The sequence below is a fragment of the Misgurnus anguillicaudatus genome, chromosome 5, assembly GCF_027580225.2.
Source record: "Misgurnus anguillicaudatus chromosome 5, ASM2758022v2, whole genome shotgun sequence".
In the NCBI taxonomy this organism is placed as follows: Eukaryota; Metazoa; Chordata; class Actinopteri; order Cypriniformes; family Cobitidae; genus Misgurnus; species Misgurnus anguillicaudatus.
The window spans coordinates 13,107,215-13,132,407 of NC_073341.2; the positions used below are offsets into that span (position 1 = coordinate 13,107,215).

Consider the following 25,193-nt stretch of genomic DNA (forward strand, 5'->3'; position numbering starts at 1 on the left):
CTATGCATCCATAACACACAGTACAATGAAATTATACAGCCATTGGATGGCAAATGCACAAGCTGGATTCAATCTCACATTGCCCGAATAAGCCCCACGGCTTATTGTATCAGTGTGCCAACTACTAAATCATACAAAGGAGTTTAGACCTAAATTAATATCTTGGTTTTGTTTTGGCTATGAAGAACCATTCAAGTATTGATGTGAAAAGACTACTGTCAAAGACATACTGCTGACTCCTGAGTCTGGTTTCAATTTAAAGATGCTGTTAATGATCAGAACAATGAAAATCTTTGGGGCAAGACATAAATATTATCTGGAAATACTAGTACACCCACAAGATTTAAACATCATATGTGTTAAAGGGGTCATGACATTAGGAATCAAATTTACCTTGATCCTTTGACATATAACAGGTCTTGGATAATTAATACATCCTGCAAGTTTCATAGCTTAAAACGCCCTCCTTATCAATAACGAAAGCATTTATGTAACCATTCTCCGTAAAATTGCTGGATTAGTGATGTCACTGCTTAGATTCATTTGAAGAGAAAAGAGAGACTCAAAGGGATCTGAAGGAGTAGTTGTTTACAATCATTTACAAGATTGTGATGTCAGACAAATATTGTACTGTTGCTGACTGTGAAAAACGAGCATCTTTGCACGGCTTCTGAAGGATCCCAATGTTAGAGAGAAATGGATTGTTAATTGTTTAACGGATGTACTGCCATATAAGTGCTGACCTACTGTTTTGAACTAAACAAGAATACAATTGTATTAGTGCTGGGCAAAGATTAATCGTGATTAATCGCATACAAAATAAAAGTGATTTTTGGCATAATATATGAGTATGTGCAGTGTGAAATTATTATGTATAAATAAATACACACACATTCATGTATGTATTTAAGAAACACTTACATGTTTATATATATTTATTTATATTTTTATATATTCTATATTAAAAATACATTTTAAAAAATTATATATAAGTAAAACAATTCCGAAATGCATATATGAATGTGTGTGTGGTTAAATATACACAATTATTAGACACAGTACACGCACATATATTATGCAAAAAATCACTTTTATTTTGTATGCGATTAATCTTTGCCCAGCACTAAATTGTATGTAACATATTTAACCTTAAACCGTCTTCTTAAACACTTAAATACAACTTAAATACTATTTTGCAACTGGTAATGACCCGTTCATCCGTGAGTTTTGAATTACATTGCGCAAGATGGAAGCAGGAGATCTGATTACACTATTAATACCACAGGACTGTTGAATGCTTTATTCGGATTGGTTGAGAAATGTTCCACAGGTATGCATTATTTTTCGATAAAAACACACTTAACCTGTCAAATGTCTTAAAATAACCACCAGAGCTTCGCATTGTGCCAATTACCACCTTGGGTGTGCATTATTTTTGAATAATTCAAGGGCCTGTTGACAATTATTTTTTACATATACATGAAAGCATGTGTGTTAGAAACACACTGGTATCGTATTAATAATCTGTGCTTATAGTTGGTGGCAGTAAGTGCGTTATTTAGGGTGCAATTCTCTGTTTAAAAAGAGTAATAACGTTGCGGTGTTTGTACACACTAGCTAAGAACGATATGTCTGCTTGCTAGTGGTTCATTTGGTTAAAAAAAATTATGGTTGTGCTTGTGAGATTGTTTGGCTGTCTGTGACATGAATAAACACACAATGTCCTTAAAAAGACTGAGAACCTGTATCTGTAGTAAAACTGCGGTAGTAGCAGTCAATCATAGAAGTGGGCGGGACACAGAGCCAGGCTGAACGTTCTTAAAGGGGAAACACATAAATCAGACTGTTTCAATCAGAGGATGAAAAACAGGGTGGAAAATTGGTATAAATTACTTAAACTTAAATGTTTTTCGGCAAAACTTTAGTAATATTATAAGTACTCCTCGGGGAACATTATAAAATAATATGAATAAAAACACGTCATGACCCCTTTAAACTGATAAAAACAGTATCATGTTTTCTAACAAAGATTTATTTGAATTATTTGGATATTTCACACCAAAAATGAAACGTCTGTCATAATTTACTCGCCCTCATGTTTTTTTTTCAACCTGTGTGAGTTTCTTTATTCTGTACAATACAAAATAAGATATTTTGATAAATGATGCAAACACACATTTGATGGCACCCATTAACTTCTAAAGTAGGAAAAGTGCTGTACATTTCAAAACTTAATATATTTTAAAAGTCAATGGGTGCAATTAAATGTGTGGTTACATCATTCATCAAAATATCTTCTTGTGTATTGTACAGAATAAAGAAACTCATACAGGTTAAGAACAACATAAGTAAATGATGACAGGATTTAAATTTTGGGATGAACTATCCATTTGAGGAAAGACTGAAGACACACAAACATTTACAAAATACCCAATATGATGGGAAATTAAAATGACGAGATTCTGACCTTTGGTTCTGATTGATGAGCTCGCCTATCTTGCGGTTCTGCTCCTCAATCCTTGAACTTTTCTCGAACACCTCTTTCTTCAGACACTCGTTCTCCTGAATAAATCACAGATAAATCTATTAACTTTTGAAAACTCTGAATGAAGGTTTAATCGACCAATCAATGCTTACCTGACGTTTTACTGCCAATTACCTGTATGATTCTCTGAATGTTATGCATAATCATGGCTGTTTCCATGGATACGTTAGAGAAACCCAATGAAATGCCGCCTTGCTTATGCATGTCATCAATCTTAGAAGTGGAACAAAAGGAATGAGAATCACAAAGGTAGTGTATGTGTAAATGTAGCTAGTACCCACTAGTAAGTATATACTATTAATTGAATACCAATCTTAGAGGACAACTGGTCCAGTTTGTCCCCCACTTTCCCAACGGCCAATCGGATTTCAGTGTTGTGTTGTCGCGCCTCGGTCATTAAAAAGGATGTAACATCACTACTTCCTAGTAAAAAGAAAATGTACAATTCTAATTTTAAAGGAACAGTATGTAAGAAATGTATATCAATTAATCATAAAATGGCCCTGATATGTCACTAGACTTTAAGAAATCATTTTCATTTCAAATACTTATATCACTCACAACAGTGGTCTGGCCATGATATTGTCATTTGAAAAGTGGAGTTGCAGCCCTCAACTGATGTTTATGTTGTCATGTTGTGTATTGGCAACCAGTTATGTGATTGCAGTACCAGTTTTAGCCACAAGTTTTGTTATTGCAATACCAGTTTTGGCCACAATCCTACATACTGTTCCTTTAACTACAACGGATAAACTACAATAATATAAATATGCAGTGACCAATTGACTAAAGCAATCTTTGTACTTTACCTTGATATGGTACCGTGTGTGTTGGGTACATCTGGCTGACGGGCTGCAAAGAGTAAGTCACAATCAAATGCCTATGAAATAAACTGATATATTCATGGCCGCGGGAAGTGGGGGTGCTGCGGGTGCTGCAGCACCCCCTGTTGGCGAGAGGGAGATTTTTTAAGTACAAATATTTTGCACTATTTATATATTACTTTTTATTTTAGGAAATTATTTTTGACACACGTAGGTTATTACGTGTATTTTGGATTTTAATTTCATTACTGTCTGTGCCTACCCATCTCCGTGGCCTCATCCGAGCGCACTTTCTCCGCCTTGCGTCTATTGGTGACATGGGTACGCAGCACCATGATCCAGAAAAGACTCACACACCTTTCGCTGATGCTTGCCCACACAGAAATTCTGAAATCCCTGGGCATTCGTCCCATAACTCATGAGAGACTGTGGACTCTATTATACAACCGACGCAATGCGCGACGCGAGTGTCTTTTGCTAGAGTAGGGGAAGGAGCGCGTTGATAATATGCGTATAGGCTACAGTATTAACGTGATGACAACGCGGGGTTGCTTATCACATACATGGATGTGCAGTAGCACAAAAACGCTTTTTAATTTGAAAAATTAAAGGATTAAAATGTAAAAGATTATTATTGATTCTCTTGGACATAAATGGTGATCGACGTTCATTTATGAGACGTTAGAAGACGTAAAGAGCTGCTTCATCTGTAGCTAAGTAAATCAATGGTTTGCTTTAAAGAAATGCATCTATTTTTAAATGTTTTTTTTAAATGCTACTCAGGCCCGGCTGCAGGATGAAGTGACTGAGGGGCATGTGAAATTGTTGAAGGGGCTTAACTTTATACCATCAATGAATAATACACACCGAGATCTTGCTTTGGAACGACAGATTTTTAGATGCAGCGCTCCATAAAACACTCAATAGCCTATGCAACTGCACAGGTAACCAGAAACTGACTAGCAAAATTTAGACAGCGTAATGATGATAGATCATGAGATATTATTTGATAGACTAGTAAATGTGGATTAAGGATGTTTAAAATCTCTAGCCTGGTGGTCAGGAGAAGGGTAACATTATATATTGGCTATATGATTTCCATATTATAGACGAACGGCAATAAACGTCTGCAATAAATATCCTCATAACAATATTATTTCTCAAAACTTTGACAAAATTATTTTCAAAGGAACTGTATTCTTACAGTTATTCAAAGATGCATGCATTATTCCGCATATGATTTGAATATTAGACAAGAGTATTCATATAACGGCAATGAACGTCTCATATGGCAATAAATATCCACATAGAATAACTTAACATAACAGCATAATAAAATTAATAAGCAGTCAAGGAAGCAGGATTGACATGTAAATTGTATTATTATTATTATTATTATTATTATTATTACCGGGAAAACAGCAATATTACTGAAATAAACTCTGAGGTAAGCTAAATGCGCCAAACACGCTTTTAACCGCAGTCTAAATAAGCAATAAAAGTGGAAAAAACATTATTATCTCTTGACAAAATTATATTTAAAGGAAATGTATTCTTACAGTTATTCAAAGATGCACAAATTATTCCATATAGTATTTTCTGTTTAAGAGCACGTTCGTCTCTGGCCTCGCTCTGTTATGTAATAGCTGATTGACAGATGCGCGTCTCCGTCTTTCAAACTGGTATCATTATAACCTTTATAACAATAGAGTAAACTTGCTTCCACTGTGTTTGTCTGATATGAATAACACACGTCGGCAAATTATTATTATTTGAAAATAATATTTATTTATTCTTTGCAAATTATTATCTTATTTGAATAGATTTTTATTGCTGCTTCCACAGACATCATTGTGTATTTTACAAAGTAAATGTAGGCTATTGTTATACCAGTGCTTATGTGTATTTAAATGTTTAAAATCTAAAATAAACATTATGAGGTTGAAAACACTGCATTGTGTTGATATATGACAGCGCTGAGCTCGTCCGGAGCCAACCAACGCGAAAGACGTTTGAATCTGGCAGTAATGTCATGTCACTGAACATTCTAAATCCCATATAGGGATAAGGTTAAATTATTATTTAACTCAAAAGAATGAGCATTTTATTTGTAACCATTATTAAAAAAATGAAACAGAGGGGGCAAAAATCAAATCAGATCTGAGGGGGAAATGACTCTGACTAATGATTCTGTCCCTGTGGATATGGTGAGATGAGAATTTTTTTTAAGCAATGCTTTAAAAAAAACATTGCGCTGTCCGAGTGCTGAAACGCTTCTGCTCTCTGCAGGTTCGTAAATTCTTTATCTCTTGTTACAAATAAAGTATTTTTAGAGTACAAACCTTATATAAAGCCTAATATATTCTAAAAATTTAATTATACACCATGTATTTCTTTATAAAAGGTATACAATATCAGAACTAAACCCATTATTATTTTTGTTCAATTTATTAATTATTTATAAGTTCAAAAAAAATACAATAATAGTACTGTTTAGTGAAAAGATCGAAATAAAAATGTACTAGGTATTACTGAGAATGTTTTCAGCCAGCTTTTACCACTGTTAAACGACCTGTGATCCTTACTTAAAAACGAAAGTAAAATAATTTTGTCCGCATGGACATTGAAAATTGTGAAGTTTAATTAATATTATTATGTATATGACAATAAAGTAGTGAAACTCAATGTATTTATTTTTAAAATGTATTTTTAATAGGCCTATAGGCTTATAGGTGTTTTTGGGAAAAAAAATCACAGCACCCCCTGTTCAAAATGACTTCCAGCGGCCCTGGATATATTTATCTGACAGATAATGCCCCCCTTCAATGTAACTAATATTTTTATAGGCTGTAAAGCAAAAAATGTAAAGTTGACGATGTGTAAAAGTACTAGCACACCTCTTTTCTACCAGCCTCATGATTTCAGCTATCATTCATGCCTGTAGCACGAAAAGTGCATGAGGTTTGATATTAAGGACGTTTAAGTCACAAATCAAGTATAAGCAATATGAACTGCAGACAGCACTAATACTGTTTGTTAATGTAATTATTGGAAGTTAATAGAAAGGTTTACCAGTCACTGATATAAAGTTAGGATGTAGTGACAGGGAAGTGCCCACCTGAAAGGCATGGACTGTTCCGGGCATCATGGGCTGTGGATTGGCTGTTGCCATGGTAAAAGGCAAAATGGCCGAGCCTGAAATTGAGAATGTATGTAATAAATAAATAAATGTACAATGCTGTACACCTATATATACAACCTGTATAGTTGTCAAGCATTATTAGAAATCAATGTTGGTGTATGCGTTACCATGCACTGAAAGCGGGGAGGCAGATGAGATGTGTACAGGCTGAGGTGATGCCGCACTGCTTCGATCCTTCGGTCTGGACAGACTCGGATCCTATAGCAATAACAAACACCAAATGAAAATAAATATCTGAACATTGTCAAACACAAGAGTTTAATCTCCAGCTTGAATGTACTGTAAGTAACTTTGGATTAAGGCAAATGCAGAAATGTCAATGTAAAGTGATCGGAGTTGTTTGCAGGACACCGCTCAGGACGCAATAGTTCTTACCTCAAGTTCTGAGTCACTTGAGTCAGGATGTGAGGCTGAGTTGGTGATGAAAGGCAACATTGGTTGACCCATTTTGGCCATACGTGAAATCAGCTTAGCTTTAGAGGCATCAGGATTCTAAAGACATTGAAAAACACACACTTTGTATCTACAATTTCACTTCAATGGGGAAGAGGATCAGGCTAGATCACATTACTCACATGAGCGCATGCTTTTTGTGTTAAAGTGAGTTCTCCCCAAAATAAACATCATTATTATTATTTTATTTTATTTCATTTTACTCAACCACTAGACCCATCCTACTGTATGTGTTATGACTTTCAGTCAAACACAGTCAGAGTTATATTTAAGCAATGTCGCTCGAGTAGGAGTGTGGTGTGGCTCTGTATCATCACGGCTGTGATTAGGCCAGAGGCACGAGGCCATAGGCCGAGTGCCGGAGGCGGTCGCAGCCGTGATGATGTGGAGCTGTGTCGCATGACTCCGAGAGCGATATTGCTTTTATACAACAGTTCAACGGCACACGTTTGAAAAACGAAAACTAGAAAACAACAACGGAGTTATTTTAAAAGCCTCTTTGTTTGAGAACTACTTCTTCCGCCACGGATTTGAGGGCGGCCAGAATGACAGGTAACACTTTCGGCTGCTTTGAAGCTCATAACAACTCAATGGACGTAAAAGCCGTTTCTTTATATTACCGTTTCTTGGTCACAAAGTGTAGTTTTAAGATTAGTTCAGTCGAGAATGTATATGTATTATATTTAAATCTGCAGTCGATTAGTAAAGATAGCGCCTGTTTGAACGTTTGCTTAGTGAGATTCGGTACGAATGAGAACCAAAGCATGAGCGGACATCAGTGTTCACTCGCCCCGCTGACCACCGCCCTCTCTGGGCTACATTTCTGAAAGAGATACCCTGGCTCTCATGTTGGCCTTGTTTGTTTATGATCGTCAAAATGAGATCAAATCAGCAGTATTTGGTGTCACGATCAAACTATTACTTGTTTTTTAATTCATATTTAGTGTCTTTTGTGTTGTTATTGTTTTGGCGCGAGGTAAAAGTTAATAAAACTATTTGTATAACGTTACTATTGCGTTCTCATTTATTCTTAACGTGATACGAGCACTCGATTATTATTATTAAACTTTGTTCTTGTCAGTACTATATAAAACTGTTTTTTATAAGTGTCAGAGAGATGTTTTTGCATGCTGCTTATAAATATATCAGTGGCGATATCTCATAACATGTTTTAATAGTCAGGTCACGATAAAGTAAATGATCAATGTCCACATTTAAAAGCTGCGGTGCTTACCTGCAGTTCCACGGTGTTTTCGCGTTCTGATAAGAAATATAGCTCCAGAAAAAAAACGAGTGTTTATATTCCTCTTTCCAAGTGTTAATCATCCACACGATGTGACAAGACATTACTCCCATTAACTGTAACGTAACATCCAAGAGCGCTGATCTTTGACGGAATAATAACTTCTGATTGGGGATTCAGACTGATTTATGAGCTAGTGAACTAATGAGACACACGGAGCGTGATTCAAACAGCGCGTCTGTGTTTTTCCATTCAGAGATGAGCCTGCTTAGGACCTCCATTCACTAGGTGGCGGAATAATACGAGAGGTGAAGAGGTTACAGTGCTGTTATCAGCACAATATCGTATGGCTCTTAGCCAATCAGATTCGAGAACCAGAAAGAACTGTTGTATAATAAATAATATCCTGACTCTTTTAGGCTTTGTAATGGCATTGGATAGTGCCTCATTTTTTAAACTCCAAAAAGTGCAGCAATCCATCAGAAACTAATCCACATAGTTATTAAAATTCTTCAAGGTGATGCGATAGGTTTTTGTAAGGAATCGTTTACATTTCAAACTTTATAAACTTTCAAATTTTAGAAATGTACACATTTTCACGTAAGAGTTGAGGTCAGACTGGGACCCATGGGTTCACCCCAGAAGACATTTAATAACTGTATAAATCAGCTTCTGATAGATGTATGTGTTTTTAGGAACTTTATGAACGAGGCACTATCCAATCCATTATAAAGCTGAAAGAAAGCCAGGATATTTTTAATATAACTCTGACAGTGCGTTCACATCAGATGCGAATAGATTGTGCTATTTGTGCGTAGTCGAACCCTTGAACATTTTAAGTTAACTCGCTTCATTTGTTAGCCTGGGTTTCCCCATGCTGCCTTGCGCGCAAATTTATTCACGCTGCAAGTCTAGCATGAAAACCATGGACCTATTTTCCCCTGAAATAGGAAACCAATCACAGAACGGGGAGGGGGCAGCAAGACGATCACAATGTCTATGCGACACACCGAAGCAGTTTTGTTATTTGTTATAACACGGCAACAGACGCGAAGTTACTTTTCAATGCAGCCTTAGACTAAGTAGTTTTGAACGCAAGTTTATTTAAAAAAATAGCAACTTTTGGCGTTAAAAAAAATGTCATATCCAAGCAGAAAGTTTAGATATGGCAAGACATGATAGCCACTGAGTTTTATAGAACCAACCTGCTAGGGATCGTTGTCAACGAAGTACAATTAACTTATAAATGGTAAGTGGTATTTATTATATCATATTGTCATTATGCTTGTACTGTGGTTGTCACAGTGCCACTAAATTGTGTTGCTTTTTAATATCAATATACAGCTACCGGTTTAGTTGCATAGCTTTCAGCTTTGTGCACATGTACCGATAAAAGTTGCTGACGCTTGAGTTAATGTCGCTCATACGCCATCTGGTATAATTGAAGCGATTGGCTATGAGCTATGTACAGATGCATTTAATAGACATTCGTAGCGCACAATAAACGGCTCTGGGCATTCGTAGCCCACACCTCAAATACGAGAAAATGAGCATGTGGTTTCCAAACCAGGTCTCAGTCTCTATGAGACTGGTCTGGTGCTAGCCAGAATCTGCGATTCTGTGTTTCATGCGCAGCTCGTGCGTGTACTATGGCGTTTTGGTCAGTAAGAAGTTCTTATCAATCTAAAACCATTATGAGGTGCATTAAAAAAAGCAACACTCATTAAACTAAATTATTCAAAATATTCTTTAGTATCATGAAAATACCTTAAACAATTTAAAGAACGGCGATATAAATTTTCTTTTATATCATTTCCTGGAATAGTGTTTGTAATGGTTCTTCTTCTGTGGCACAACTGGAGGTTCTGCACAAGAGCGCCCTCTTGTTTTTGAATGTGCTGGGATTTCACCGTAATTCGTTAAAATTAATTCACTGAAAAAACCCACATTTGCACGATTAATCATTACAGCCCTATTCATTCTCGTCATTCGCAAATGAAATCGCGCAGCAGGATGTCTATCGCATCTTTGCATTGACTTAATGTTTCATTCGCGTCTGGTGTGAACGCAACGCACCATGACTGTGTTTGGCTGCGAGGGGTGAATTATGCCTTTAAGCAATGCATCCAACTAACAGTACAAACAATTAAAAAAATAATAAAACGTACACTCAGCTGTTCATTTAGAGAGTTGGATTTTGCACGAAGAGGTGGTTCACTGTCAACAAAACGGAAACATATCAAACAGGCAACCTGAAACAAATGCTATAGTGAATGAACTTACAACCCCTAAAATCGACCACATGCTTATATCGCTCACCTAGGCTTGCTGGTTGGTGGTGCCGTGCTACAGGGAAGTGGCTGGTTGAGCTCCGAGCTCCCCAAACTCTCGACACTGGGTGCAGGAGAGGGCGCCGCTGAATCTCTTAAACTTCCGTCTTTAGCAAACTTAACCTGCACATGCACAAAAAAATGATTCATTTAGAAAGACAGCTGATGTTCCGTTTTTGTTTTTCCTACTATAGAAGTCAACAGGTACTGTCACCTGTTACCATCATTAAATAAAATATCTTCTTTTGTGGTCAACAGAATAAACAAACTCACATAGGTTTAAAACAACATAAAAGTAAATTAAGAGAATTTTAATTTCTAGGTGAACTATCCCTTTAATGTGCTATGATTTAAAGGTGCAGTGTGTAATTTTTAGAAGGATCTCTTGACAGAAATGCAAAATAGTATACAAATCTAAATTATCAGGGGTGTATAAAGACCTTTCATAATGAACCGTTATGTGTTTATTACCTTAGAATGAGACGTTTTATCTACATACACAGAGAGTCCCCTTACATGGAAGCCGCCATTTTGTGCAGACATGTTTCTACAAAAGCCCTTAACGGACAAACTTTTTTACTAAGTTGTCTCCAACGATGACATGTTTGTCCGGTGGCGGCTACTGTAGCTTCTAAAAAAGCACCTCTGCGTTTCAAAAGCAAGAGGTGAGCAGTGGACTGAGCCGTTGGCTGCAATTCGCAACCTCACCACTAGATGCTGCTAAAATTTACACACTGCACCTTTAAAGGGCATTTGACTCACAAGCTCTGTATTTTTATACAGAAAAACAAATTGGAAAACAATCCAAAAGTGCTTGCACAACAGAAATATATATATATATATATATATATATATATATATATATATATACTACAGTATATAAACCATGATCAATTAAAGACGTCTGTAGGTGCAGATCTGGTTGTGACAATGACATACCCGACGGATTTCTACTTCAAAAACCAGCGTGCTGTCTGGTGGGACTCGGTTGGGAATGCCCTGTGACCCGTATGCAAGGCTGGGTGGAATCACCATGATCCGCCTTCCGCCTTTACGCATATTCAACATTCCCTCCTCCCAGCCCTGAGAAGGAGACGAAGACAGCAAGAAAGGGAGAGAGAGCTTTAGACTACTGTACTGGTAATGATGATAACCACTGAGCACATTAAATCCAGCCCAGCTAACTCACCTTTATGACCTTACCAGCCCCAAGTTTCAGTCTCAGCAGCTTGTCTTTATTTAGATTAGAGTCAAACATCTGAAACAGCAGAAAAACATGTTTTAGCAAAAACGATTTACTTGTTTATCTCTGGATGTAGCTTTCTTACAGGACACAGGATATTCTTATGCATTCAAACAGAGTCAACAACTACTTTGCATCTGAAAATGACTGACCTAACCGGATATTAGTTACGCATTATTCACCCTGGCAGATAAATAAACCATAAATCTGTGGGAAACACTGCATGGTCATTAACCCTAATAAGTTCCTTGGGGTCAATCTTACCCCCAAGCCACTTTCATTTAGTTTAAAAACATGGTTCCCTTCATCACAGTGGAATAAGATTTTGTGAATTTTCCAGATTATCTGTCAAGATAAAAAATATAAAAAAAAAACTGGGCTTGATTCGGTCGTTCTAAAGAGGTGTAAAAAAAAATTACCCTTTGGAGGTAAAAATGACCCCAAATGAATGGGAAATGCAAAAGAATAATTTTTTTCTTGTTATTCTTCAACTAAAATCAATGCATCCAGAATAAATCTGAAAATTTTGAAACAGAAAGGTAGGCCTGGTACTACAGCACAAATGCAATATAGAAAAGACATGCTCAATCACACACAAACAAACAGACACACGCAAACACACAAAGATATGACTGCCACAGAGAGTATTTTTTACAGAATTTGGCAAAAAACAGCCACAGATGCAAAACAAAGATGTAAAACTTACACACACATAAAGACACAGTAAAACTTACACACACAAAAAGACAGACATACACAAAAAGACAAAGTCACAAACACGCACGCACATATATTTTACAGGCAAGCTAATGGTGTAGTTGAGGAATTAAGTGGTAAACAGGTACAAAAGTACTCCATATCTCCCAAAAAACAGCATTATTGTATAGATGGGAAGTAAACAAAAAAAAAGATATATTATTTGTATAATTAAAAATGTATATATTTTTGTAATCACCCTTTTAATTTCTGTCATTTTTACCACCAGGGAACTCTACGGTGGCCCTGAAGTGCAAACCACAACAACTAATTAAAAAACACCACAACAAATAAAAAAAACACTACAACAAATTAAAAAACAACAACAAATTAAAAAAACACTACAGCAAATTAAAAACCACTACAGCAAATTAAAAAACACAACAAAATAAAAAACAAATACAAAATAAAAAACACAATAGCAAGTTAAAAAAACACTACAGCAAATTAAAAAACACAACTACAAATTACAAAACACTACAACAAATTGAAAACACAACTACAAATAAAAAAAAACACTACAACAAAATAAAAAACCATAACAAGGTGGGAAACACAACAGCAAGTTAAAAAAACACTACAACAACCACAACTACAAATTAAAAAAACACAACAATAAATTAGCGATGTCTCCTGTTGCCCACTGGTATCTACCTCTTCCGGTATGTTAATGTTGTTGTGTTTTTTAATTTGTAGTTGTGTTTTTTATTTTGTTGTAGTGTTTTTTAATTTGTTGTAGTGTTTTTTTAACATGCTGTTGTGTTTCTATCCTGTTATGGTTTTTTATTTTGTTGTAGTGTTTTTTAATTTGTTGTAGTGTTTTTTAATTTGTTGTAGTGTTTTTTTAACTTGCTGTTGTGTTTCTTGTCTTGTTATGGTTTTTTATTTTGTTGTAGTGTTTTTTGATTTGTAGTTGTGTTTTTTAATTTGCTATAGTGTTTTTTTACTTGTTGTGTTTTTTATTTTGTTGTAGTGTTTTTTTATTTGCTGTGGTGGTTTTTAATTTGCTGTAGTGTTTTTTTGATTTGTTGTTGTTTTTTGATTTGTTGCAGTGTTTTTTGGTTTGTTGTGGTGTTTTTTTGGTTTGTTGTTGTTGTTTGGTGGTTTGTTGTTGTGGTTTGCACTTCAGGGCCACCGTAGAACTCTAACGTATACAGGAAAATAGGTGCTTATGACGGTTAATATAAGATCTTTACCGTTCCTATGGTTTGGTTTTGAAGTAGCCAGCCAGTGTAGGCAACTTCTAAAGAGTCTCCATTCTCCACAGCTTGCCCATCACCAAGCTGAAGATCCTGGATCAGGACAGAGTCTAACGGACCCGCACAGTTCACTTTTGCAAGACAAACCTAAAACAATTTAGAAACTTCGTTTAGTACCACCATAAACTGGTAAGAAATATTTTCAAAGAATTCAGAAACCACAAACCTCTTTACAAAAGTCTGTGGCAGCTTTCTCCGATTCAAACATCACCGACCAATTCTGTCTCTGGTCATCATAAAATGTGCAGTAGTTACTGGGCTGGACCTGAGTGTGAGAGATACAATTATAAACGTGTCTATTCAACTCCACAGCCCTGGAGAGTTCTCACATTCTAATGGCGTTTACGTTTGGTGCGTATCCGGGTTCGATTGACGTCAAAGTTTGGTACCTTTGGATGATGTGAACGCTGTCTACTGAACTCGGGTGTGCACCCGCGAAACGTACTTGAGTCCGCTTAAAAAGGGTGGTCTGGGGTCCGGTTCATGTGAACTCCAGAACGGTTCGCTGATAATGTGAGCGCAATCGTACCAAATCGCGGAAGTGAACCGCTGTTAATTACGTATTATGTGGAATGTCCCACCAAAACAGACGTGTGTGTTTGTGTGCGTGCACTTACCTTGACAACAAAATGCATAGAATGCTTGCTTGAATTTTGTTCTTATTTTTTTAAACCTTTGGTTTTGTTTTCAAAGAAATAATACAGAAACGCACTTGCGTCTGTCTGCCGCAAATATACTTAAGTCGATTCGACGACAACGGGCTGACAACGGGCTTGCAGTTCGTCAATCACGCTTGTCGTCAAATTTCACTCAACAGTGCTTTAGGTGCTAGAAAATTCTCATCCACTATGAGGTGCTAAATTAATTCCTACACCTCGGCAAAAGATGGCATCCGTAGCCCTTCTTGACTATCTTGGTGTAGTACAATAGGGAATTGTGAATGTGTGAATACAGTATGGGGCAATTTCAGACACAGCCTCTGTTTAAATGTGTTTGATTAAAGGGTTGAACTCTGCAGGACAGGACCAGAGTTGAATAGCTTTTATATACAGTAAGCATGCATCGGCTATCTTTAAAGTAGTATTTAAAGAAGGAGAGTGACTTACAGTGAGGATGAAGCCGGGGTGGATTCTGGCTGCCATCACCGGCTTCTGTTGACTGACATACAGCAGAATCTTGTACTAAAGAATAAACATGTGTGTTAGTGTTATAAACATGATTTATTGTAAGTGTTACTAAGTTTTAGACAAACGAAAAAAACAAAAAAACATAAGAATATGACACAATAATGAATAGAAGTCAAACTAATTGAACTTTCCAACGCTGAAAAGGGATGGGTATCGAGAATATGTATTTTTGGGACCGGTAAGTAATTGGAATGGGATCAGTACCAGGACAAACTTCAGGACAAACGATACTGTCAACGATACTTACGTTGTTTTTCCTTCGTATACTTTGGTGTTAATATAGGGAATTAGAAGCTGCTGCTTATCATTTTGCTTCCCTGAATGATGACATCACATTGTCAACATTTGATTGATGTGCGTGTGATATCCAAAAGTCCTCCCCGCCACGACTAAGCTATGGGTGCTGAACTATGCTGATGTCATATATCAAACACAGTCTAACCATGGCAAGAATCCACAGTTCAACACTTTTGTTTTTGCCCCTTATTTTTCATGAGCCGAACTCAAAGATCCAAGACTTCTCCATGTACACAAAAGGTCTATTTCTCTCAAATATTGTTGACAAATCCGTCTAAATCTGTGTTAGTGAGCACTTTATCCATCCACCTCCGAGGTGTGACATATCAAGATGCTGATTAGACAGCATGATTATTGCATAGGTGTGCCTTAGGCTCTTAAGCCCGGGATACCTAGCAGGATTTTTGCACTTCTATCACACTGTGAGACATGGATCATTTGAACTAGAGTACGACAAGCATGTGGACTGTAGGATGATGACAAGGAGGCTTCGGCGGCTGCGTCACACGTTAGCGCAACGTCAGCAGCATGCGCTAGCGGCAAACAAATACAAGCAGGTCATAGCAGCAAACACACTGCTGTGCGTTGATCATGCCGAAATTCTGACACTGTCAGAAAGCGATCGTAGGCTATCTTTGGATGCAAGACCAGGAAAAAGGCCATCTTTAAACCTCTCTCACTGTATGACATAGGACCACAGAGGAAAAACCACAATCACAAAAATTGTGATGATTGTTTCACGATTGCAATATTTCGTCTGGGAAAGCAAAAAATCATGGAGTGTTTCCCGGGCTTTAAAAGGTATTTGTAAACTTCTGTGAAGTTCAACGGTAATAAAATAACTTTTTTCATGTCTTTTTGCTTCAAATTATAGAAAGTAGTATCGACAGCTACTGATAAGAACCGATATTGATAAGGTGTATTAATAAATTGTAAACGATACCCATCCCCAATGCACAAAACAGCTTCCTTGTAATTTCTTACTGGAAAAGCTGAAACGTTTAAAAACAACTGCTCCTTTCACACCAAAGATAAGGGACACAACAACAAGATTGATCTAAACAACATTTTACACTGTTATCACTATGAGTAGAGGACAATGCAATCGACCCCCAAAACGCCAATATGGCAGTTCTGTTGACAAAAGTCCCGGCTTACAGTTAAAAGAATCAATCATCAATCAATCAAGACTGATGATTTAATTAGAGGAGGGGCTCTGTACAGAGTCAAGTGAGGTACATGCATTGAGGTGTTTTTAAGCACAACTTGAAAAAAAAACAGGATAATAAAAACATGGGACATTTAAAATATGTTTAGGCTCAACACATGGCAATGACAGCATGGTTAAAAATAAATTTCAGTTTAAAGTGATGTGCTTAATAAGCAAAAGTTATAGAATGGTTAATATCAGTCTGAACTGTTGGTCGGTAATACTGTAGCATGTGAATTTAAAGATATCTGTATTTACTCATTCAAGAGAACAAGACTTTAGTCATGCATAACTAAAAAAAGGGCTCTGAGGCGTTGCAAACATAGCCCAAAAGGGTCTTTTGTGCCACACTCTCATATTAACTGTCTATTTAAAGAAATATACCACATGACATATTCTAACCTCTTTAGTTGTATGATTTCCAAGGACTGCAGCTCCAATCTTCCCTTGTTTCACATATTGTCCATTAACACTGCACAAAAGAAAGTATCTCTGTATTTTTCTATTCATTCATGACAACATATGAGGAGCTCAGATGCAAAAGCCACTAAACGCCACCTCCGTCAAAAAAAAGTTAAAGGGATAGTTCACTTTAAAATGAAGGTTCTGTCATTTGCTCGTCCTCATGTTGTTTTGGGCCTGTATGAATTTCTTTTTTTCTGATGAACACAAAAGAAGATATTTTGAGAAATGATGGTAAACACAGTAAGTGTAAGTGACCATTGACTTCCATAGTAGGAAAAAAATATTTTGGAAGTATTGTGATAAATGACTAAGAAAATATTTTGATAAATGATGGTAAACACACAGTTGACGGTACCCATTAAATTCCATCATATGTTTTTATTCCTACTATGGAAGTCTATGGTCACTTACTGCTGTGTGTTTACCATCATTTCCCAAAATATCTTCTTTTGTGTTCATCAGAAAAAATAAATTCATACAGGTTTAGTACAACATGAGGATGAGTAAATGATGACAGAATTTTCATTTTAAAGTGAACTATCCCTTTAACGCTATTAACCGAATGCTTTTGGAATGTATTATACGTTCATCAAATACTTTTGCTTCAAAATGGCTTAATTCTGGCTCGGACCATTTAGAAATACCAGTTTTTGGAAGAATCTATTAAGAGTCTGATAAAAAATGATAATTTACAAGAAAAAATATAAGACGCACTTAGAGGGGTTTGCATCTGGGCTCTTCATAAGCCATCTTTCTAAAACCACTTAATATCCGTGTTCTGGATAAATAATAAGATGTGCATGTAAAAAATAAGTTGTACTGCAGATGTATAATATTTTATCCCATATTCCTTGCACTTACTAAATTAAAAGGTATGAGGTAAATTAAATAAACAGTGTTTTTAGACTTACTATCTGTATGAATGCACGGGAGTAGCAAAGAGAACAGCAGGAGAGCTGGAAGGAGGGCTTGGCTTTTGGGTTGGAGCTCCTTGAAAAACAACAACAAAGATTAAATGAGGTTTGAATAGTAAGGTTTTTGTGCCAGTTTCTCATGACCACTTTTAAAGAGAATTAAAGGGATAGTTTACCCAAAAATGAAAATTCTGTCCGATCATGAGCCCCCTTCACTTCCAAAGTAGGAAAAAAGAATACTATGGAAGTAAATGGGGCGTATGAATGGTTTGTTTACAAACATTCCTCAAAATATCTTCCTTCGTGTTCATCAGAACAAAGCAAAATGTATGCAGGTCTGTAACAACATGAGACTAAGCAAACGATGACAGAATTTAATTAAGATCAGACTGAAGCTTGCAGAGGTTTCTACCTGAGTTGGGTTTGGGCTGTTTTGGTGCTGTATACTGGAACGACTCGTTGCCCTTTGTTGCTGCCTGGTCCATTCCAAAGAGAGAAGCTAACTTTGCCCTGAAATCACAAAAAAAATGAGTTAGACAATTTTCCAGCGCATAAATTCACTTATCTTTACTGCATTGTGAGACCATGCGAGTCAGAACAGAGCTCCATTGTCAATTCCTAAAATAGCAGCTGACCACATTTTAAGTTTTTCACTAAACATCGAAAACACCAGAAATAACACAACTGTGTGTAGAAGACACACACCACACTGACCCATGGATCTCTTTCCATCTGTATTCATCGTCCTGCATTGCTGCCACGCTCAGCCGGACCGGCTGTGTTTATCCTGACCTGTTGCCTCCAGCAAAACTATGCAATGATGACAAATGATTCACTCCACAATGTGGCTGTGTGATCTTTACACCAATAAATATCCAATTCCACGTACTAGCAAACAGTTTTAGTCGGTCTGGGTCTAAGAGTATATAGCCACACAGGGCTAAAGCTGTGTTCCTCGTGACTGAGGACTTGTGCATGCTGTATGCTTTCATCTGACACTTTAACCACCAGCATGTGAACAGCATTAACATACTACATTAACTCTCCACCTCTTTACAATCCTTGCCAACGGCTTTAGTTCATAAACCACATAAAATCACACTTGAGGTCTAAATTACATGATACTTTCATATTCCTATTCCAAACACCAATCGTCCTTAACATATAAACTAGATTTCATTTTAATATAACCTTAGATCACACCAGAGAGTACTTAAAATGTATTTATTTCATAGCATTAGAGACTAAAACATTTAAAGATGGATACTACTACATGTATACTTTTCAAGCATAGAATGTTCACTGCATGTTCTGCTTTTCATCCATTTAGGGAAGTTCTCCTTTATGGCTGTGAGATTCACAATGAAAACAGTTTAAATTGTTAACAAGATTATAGTGGACAGGATAACAACACACAAAACAACAATCTTTAGCCGGACTGTTAAAAGATCAGAAATAATATATTTTATGAAGTCAGGCAATGCAGGAACAAATAATGTAACATGTAAACAACGTCATGTTTTAACAAAACAAACGATATATTTATTCGTTCACCACAAAAACAAGTAACTTAAATCTGTCATCTTGAGAAAGGCTGCATTACATTTGACATCTCAATGTCTATTATTGGGAAACGAGTGACGTGTACACCTCTTGCACAATTTTGCACCATAATCTATTTCAGTTCGAATTGTCGCTGCATTTATATTATATCGGCGTTGTAGATGTAAAAAAAATCGATAAGGAGAAAGTCTGCTGACTTTTGCAAGCGTAATGTGTGCCTCACCCTCCACTGGGAGACAAGAAATCTCCGTCCTCATCGTCCGCTGCAAACATGTCTCGTGATTTACACACCACTCGGATTCACGTAGAATAAAAATAAATAAATACCAGCACTCGGTGAGCATATATAAACATTTAATACTTTAACTCTACAGTCGCTTCCTGTTTCTGCTGGTGTCAGCTGACCGGCCACCTGATCACATGCGCCTACGTCACCAAACACGTCGACGCTTCAGGCTTGTTCGACTTTATGCAGCGGCGTAAGAACCGACAGCCGGATGACGTCGAAGTACCGCGAGAACAATTACAGAAGTCTAATTTCGTTTCGCTCTCGCAGTACTTCGACGTCATCCGGTTGTCGGTTCTTGCGGCGCCGCATGAAGTCGAACACACCTTTCGTGTTTGAAAACTAAGGAAAAAATACATTAAAAATAAACCCACAACAAATGTTTTAATGTTTCGTTAATATTTTTGTCATTTATCAATGTATTTTATTTAATGGATACAATTAATTAAAGTATAATATTTATAATTATAATTTTCTTTTATATTTATTTTTATATTTATCAAATTTAGAATTGTATGAATCCCTTACGAAAACAATTACCATGTTTTTCGCTATAGAACAAATACTAAAATAATCATTTAATTTTTTGAGTGTGTAAAGTGAAAGTAAAGGACGTTTACAGTTGCTTAGCAACCGAACTTCACACAAGAGTTGGGTAGTCCGTCTTTTAGCATGAACTATGATATTTCTTTCGATTATCGTGATTCTTTGTTTTTGAATCTGCTTTCACATTTGAAAAATATTTTAATTTTGGAAGAAGTTAATTGAAGTAAAGTAAATTTAGGCCTAACGTTAACTGTTTAGTTCTAAAGAAGCATGGAAAAGAACAGAATTGACAAGTCCGGGTATGATAAGAATCAATCGAATGGCTACAAATAACACTGAATGTAAACTATAAGCAGGTACTTTCATTCAGATATGATGTATTGTATTTTCAGTGGCAATAAACAGGTTGCAGGGCTGGCTGAAGCTCACTGTCTCCAGGTTCTGTGCTCGCACCCGTGCTGCTGGGACGCGGAAAACCGCTGCGCCAAAGGAATCATACGTCATACACCAGCAGCACCAGTAAAGAGATGCTCTCTCAGAGAAGGTGCATTTATATTACATTTATCATCAGTCTTGCTTATTTACCTTCTTACTTCATGTGTGAACCTGCCTATAAACATGGCCAAAGTCTCATCATGAGGAGCATCAAAAGTTTAATCATTTATTTTAGCCACATATCTCACATGCATCCAACTTTACAATGACATATATATGCAATTTCTTCTAAAGTAGTTCCTGTGTGATTGTGCCATTTACATCTAAGCTCTTCTTTTTTTTTCATTTCATTAATCTAATTGATAAAAATGTAATTTTATTTATATTTGTTGTATTACTTTCAGTGGAGCTGCCATCTTTGAGTATTGTCAATGTCTCTGAATGGGTCGGACAGAGGAGACCACAGTATAGAGCTGATACAGAGACATCTCTAAATGATTTCCCTTGTGTTTCATTTACCAAACAGAAAATGGACAGTGACATGAGGTCAGTCTCATACAGCATACAAAATAATCCATACATTCTCCAAACCCACTTATTCTCTGGCTGGTTTTGTGGCAGGGCTGGAGTCTATCCCAGCATCCAGGGATACAGTCGGCAAGCTACTGTAGATGCCAGGTCCATCAGAGGCCATTTAAAGACACACATGCACACTCAATAAAAGCAATTACTCGAAAGCATTTTTTTTTAGAGTGAATACATCAAGCAAGGTCCATTTACAAATTGGTTTTGAACAAGTGTCTGTGTATGATGTCATCAAACTATCCACCATCTACTTTCTGATAGGGCAGATTTATGTTTCCTGAGATCCAGCGTGTCGTTTCCAGGCATATCCACCAATCAAGCAAACACAGTGGTCAAGGTATAAATATACATTTTTTAATTTTTTTTCTTTTGCAATATGTGTTTGCCTTATGAATAATGACTTGTGTTTAATATAGTTAAATACTGTATTGATTGACTGCTCTGAGATGCCAAGATGTCCTGTGCTCATGTGGAATCCAAACCCACACCATGTGCCTCAATGGCTCAACCAAAACAAGTACTGTAAACCTAATCTCACAATCAGTAACACAGTTTAATTTGATCATGTTGTTTATGAAATATGTAAAACATTAATGTTTAACACGAAGACTTATATTATATATGATGTCGTATCACTCGAAGCCTTTATGAGACATTGCTATCAAAATTGCAGTGCATAATTAATGTTTTTGGATTAATGGATTTTTAATCACATTTTACTGATATCTTATATCTCCTTTTCACATCAAAGATTTAAATCTCCAAACGTTGCAATAAAAGAAATGATCTGCCCTACATTTTCAACACCATCCAATGGGGTGAGTAACTATGATAATATGAAGGCATGTTCACAGTATATCAAACCCTGGTGCATTGTGTTGTGTGTGATAAAAAAATCTTAATTTTATATAATTTACTAGTAATATTATTAGTAGTAATATTGCTATAAGATGATAATGCTATGATATACTTTTATATATATTATATTATTATTATTATATATTTTGCCAGAATAAGTCTATTTAATTGTCATTTTGTAAAGTGATTAATTTTTATGTGCCACTCCTAGTCTTTTATTGATGGACAGATTAATTTCACTGTTGTACAGACGGGTGAAGGAAGCATTAACTGGCAGGTTCAGAGGAGGCAGATAAACCTGCGGAAAAAGGTTCATTATTGTAAATGGCAAGACAAGAGAGGTAGAAACTCTACACTAGAGGGCGCTGGCACTCCTCAGACAGCCAAGGACCATTGGATGGGCATTGGATTTAATCCCATTCCCAAAATCAATTCACAACCTCGTCCGCGCAGATTATTGTTTAAAGGTGAGCTTAGAGATTCTGGTGGGATGCAGGTTGTCGTTTATCCAACTGACCCATATTAAACTAATGATTTTTAAAGTTTAGTAATTTACTAAAGACATTTAAATAATAGTGTGTTTTGTAATCAAAATGAATTGCATGTTTGGAGAATAACAAAATGCTCTAATGAAAAAGACAGTAGATTATTACTGCAGACATTATAGAAATCTGATTTAATAGACATCTGTCCTGTTTTATATGATGGCCCAGTTGACCATATTTCAACATATAGGGGTGGTTTTTGGACAGGGCTTATCATAGTCCCATACTAAAATTTAAGTTTAGCTGCCTTAATTTAAAAACAACTTGCACTGACATATCTTAACATACAGTACTGTGCAAAAGTCCACCACCACCAGACTTGTTGTTTTAGAAGTTTTAATGTCCATCCATATTATTTTTTCAATCTATTTTATTAAGATACAAACAAAAAATTCAGAAAATATGTAAAAAAAAAAAAGTTCAGGACTAAATGTCGTCTTTAGGCATCGTCAGTGTTTAGTGTGACCTCTCTTGGCACTAAACACATCTTGAGCTTTTTTTAGCAGAATGAAGTAAAAAATACTAATTTCTTTAAAATTAGAAATTAGAATTTAATTAATTTTATTTAGGTTTAAGAGATCCTGCAGTTTCCTGCTATTGCTCAAGTGGAAGGAGAGTTTATCCTAAAAACTTGACACATCAGTTTACATTTTTATACAGTTTTTTATACTATATACACATTTCTTGTATTTTATGGATGTATTCTATTACAGAGACGGAAAAACTATTATATATGATCACTATAACATTGCAAAAACAACAAATCTAATTGTGGCATGATGGCCTAAGACTCTTGCACAGTACTGTATATCAGTGCCACTGTTTAGTCTCAAGATGCACTCCAGTATTATTTTTTATAAGGTATGTTTTAATATAAATGAGGCCTAGTCAAACCGTCCCATAATGTTTTTCTTTCCCTCACTGTTCTCTCCACAGATACTGGGTGTGGATCTTTGGATCAGAAACTGCCAAGCCTAACCACACCAAATCCAAACCACAGCAATAGTCCCAGTCCAGCCCTAAGCCTGAGTTTAGAATCAATGAAGTGCTAGAGCCATTTTAAAGGGTGCATATTATGCAAATTCCACTTTTACAAGGTGTTTGGACATAAATGTGTGTTGGCAGTTTGTGAAAAATCCACCCTACCAATTTTTTTTAAATTCATTAAGCCAAAGCAGTCTCATTAGACATGCTGTTTTGATTCTCTTGTTAATGTGATGTCACACTGATAAAGCCCCACCCACGGCCACTGACTGATTGGTTAATTTAACCCAAAAGCTTTACTAAATGTGTTTATAAGCACACTAAGGGGGTGTGCACACCAAAGCTTTAAACGCAGCTGAAAATGCCTGGAGGACTCCGGATGCCAGCTGTTTCTTCAGCTGAGCGCATTGGTTGCTGTGATACTTCTAGTTTGTGTATCAGTCGTTCTACGATGCACTGGTTGGATGTTGTGATATTTGTCCCGCCCCTCCTCCACTGTAATTGGACGTCTGTGTGAGAGCTGACATTGACGGGCTGAGCTTTTTACCAAAATTGGATATTTTTCAACTTTCGGCGCTGAGCGTGGAAAAACCGGAGAGCACCGGCTTTCAAAAATTGCTAGCTTTTTTGAAAAACGCTGAGCTTCCATTGGAAACAATTGAAAACATATGCCGGCTGCGGGCGTAAAAGCTTTGGTTTGCACGCAACTTAATGCATCTAAAGATACTGTCTCATACTATCTTTAAAGAAATCAGATCTATTTTACCCGAAAGCGCTCACTGTCTCTTTTGGTTAGGGAGTGAGGAGCTGTAGCTCATTTGCATTTAAAGGTACACACGCGAAAACAGCACATTTTGCTCCCACCTAAATAGGGGCATTTTGGACATGCTATAATAAATGATCTGTGGGTTATTTTGAACTAAAACTTCACAGACATATTCCAGGCACACCTGAGACTTATATTACATCTTGTAAAAATAGGAATAATATGTCCCCTTTAAAGTGATTTTACAAAGCAAAGGACTTGTATCAGATACAAGTCAGATATTATCTGGATCAGATAATAAATGAAAAGCCATTAAAAGTAAAATTAAAAATGTAATAAAAAGTGAAATTTAAAAAATGATGAATAAAATGACAACTGATAAATGAAATCATGAGAATGAGAGAAGGATGTACAGCACTGTAAATGTTTTTATTTACAACATTTTCAGCAATAAGAAAGAATAAATGACAATCTGTTGTGAAGTTTCTTGTGGCAATATGTTGTATGGGTGCCAATGTACTTCTGTCAATGAACTGTATGTCCTTGGAGTCAACAGAAGTTTCTCTTCCTTGTGCCACAGTTTTTCCTTGACAGCCAGTATGGTGGTACAAACATACACACACATCCGCATACAAAGCTGCAGCTGCACAGTCCACTCTGGGTCACTTCTCACACCCAGCAGCTGTCTAAAAGCCAG

General features: G+C 36.4%; 2 protein-coding genes across 4 annotated transcripts in view; one reads left to right on the plus strand and one right to left on the minus strand.

Annotated features, from left to right (window-relative positions):
* The window catches only part of fkbp15b (FKBP prolyl isomerase family member 15b), a 32,779-nt gene extending 12,862 nt beyond the window's left edge, over nucleotides 1-19,917 (minus strand). For all 3 annotated transcript variants that reach the window (XM_073867589.1, XM_073867590.1, XM_073867588.1), the window contains exons 1-18: nucleotides 19,715-19,917; nucleotides 18,341-18,438; nucleotides 17,926-18,004; nucleotides 16,952-17,021; nucleotides 14,962-15,036; nucleotides 14,022-14,120; nucleotides 13,793-13,942; nucleotides 11,787-11,855; nucleotides 11,537-11,680; nucleotides 10,587-10,720; nucleotides 10,436-10,484; nucleotides 6,947-7,063; nucleotides 6,679-6,769; nucleotides 6,488-6,564; nucleotides 3,355-3,397; nucleotides 2,866-2,968; nucleotides 2,660-2,765; nucleotides 2,468-2,562 (exon numbers count right to left, since the gene is read on the minus strand). In XM_073867589.1, coding sequence (XP_073723690.1) covers nucleotides 2,468-2,562; nucleotides 2,660-2,765; nucleotides 2,866-2,968; nucleotides 3,355-3,397; nucleotides 6,488-6,564; nucleotides 6,679-6,769; nucleotides 6,947-7,063; nucleotides 10,436-10,484; nucleotides 10,587-10,720; nucleotides 11,537-11,680; nucleotides 11,787-11,855; nucleotides 13,793-13,942; nucleotides 14,022-14,120; nucleotides 14,962-15,036; nucleotides 16,952-17,021; nucleotides 17,926-18,004; nucleotides 18,341-18,438; nucleotides 19,715-19,764 — 1,649 coding nt within the window. In that variant the 5' untranslated portion in view covers nucleotides 19,765-19,917. The remainder of the gene's footprint in view (nucleotides 1-2,467; nucleotides 2,563-2,659; nucleotides 2,766-2,865; nucleotides 2,969-3,354; nucleotides 3,398-6,487; nucleotides 6,565-6,678; nucleotides 6,770-6,946; nucleotides 7,064-10,435; nucleotides 10,485-10,586; nucleotides 10,721-11,536; nucleotides 11,681-11,786; nucleotides 11,856-13,792; nucleotides 13,943-14,021; nucleotides 14,121-14,961; nucleotides 15,037-16,951; nucleotides 17,022-17,925; nucleotides 18,005-18,340; nucleotides 18,439-19,714) is intronic.
* A 365-nt stretch (nucleotides 19,918-20,282) lies between these two features.
* On the plus strand, nucleotides 20,283-24,978 carry LOC129414561 (uncharacterized). The gene is made up of 8 exons (XM_055168627.2): nucleotides 20,283-20,622; nucleotides 20,716-20,867; nucleotides 21,163-21,304; nucleotides 21,605-21,680; nucleotides 21,760-21,860; nucleotides 22,095-22,161; nucleotides 22,452-22,668; nucleotides 23,683-24,978. Exons 1-8 carry the CDS (start codon nucleotides 20,594-20,596, stop codon nucleotides 23,796-23,798), a joined length of 900 nt encoding a protein of 299 aa, XP_055024602.2. The 5' UTR covers nucleotides 20,283-20,593; the 3' UTR covers nucleotides 23,799-24,978.
* Nucleotides 24,979-25,193: the final 215 nt, after the last annotated feature.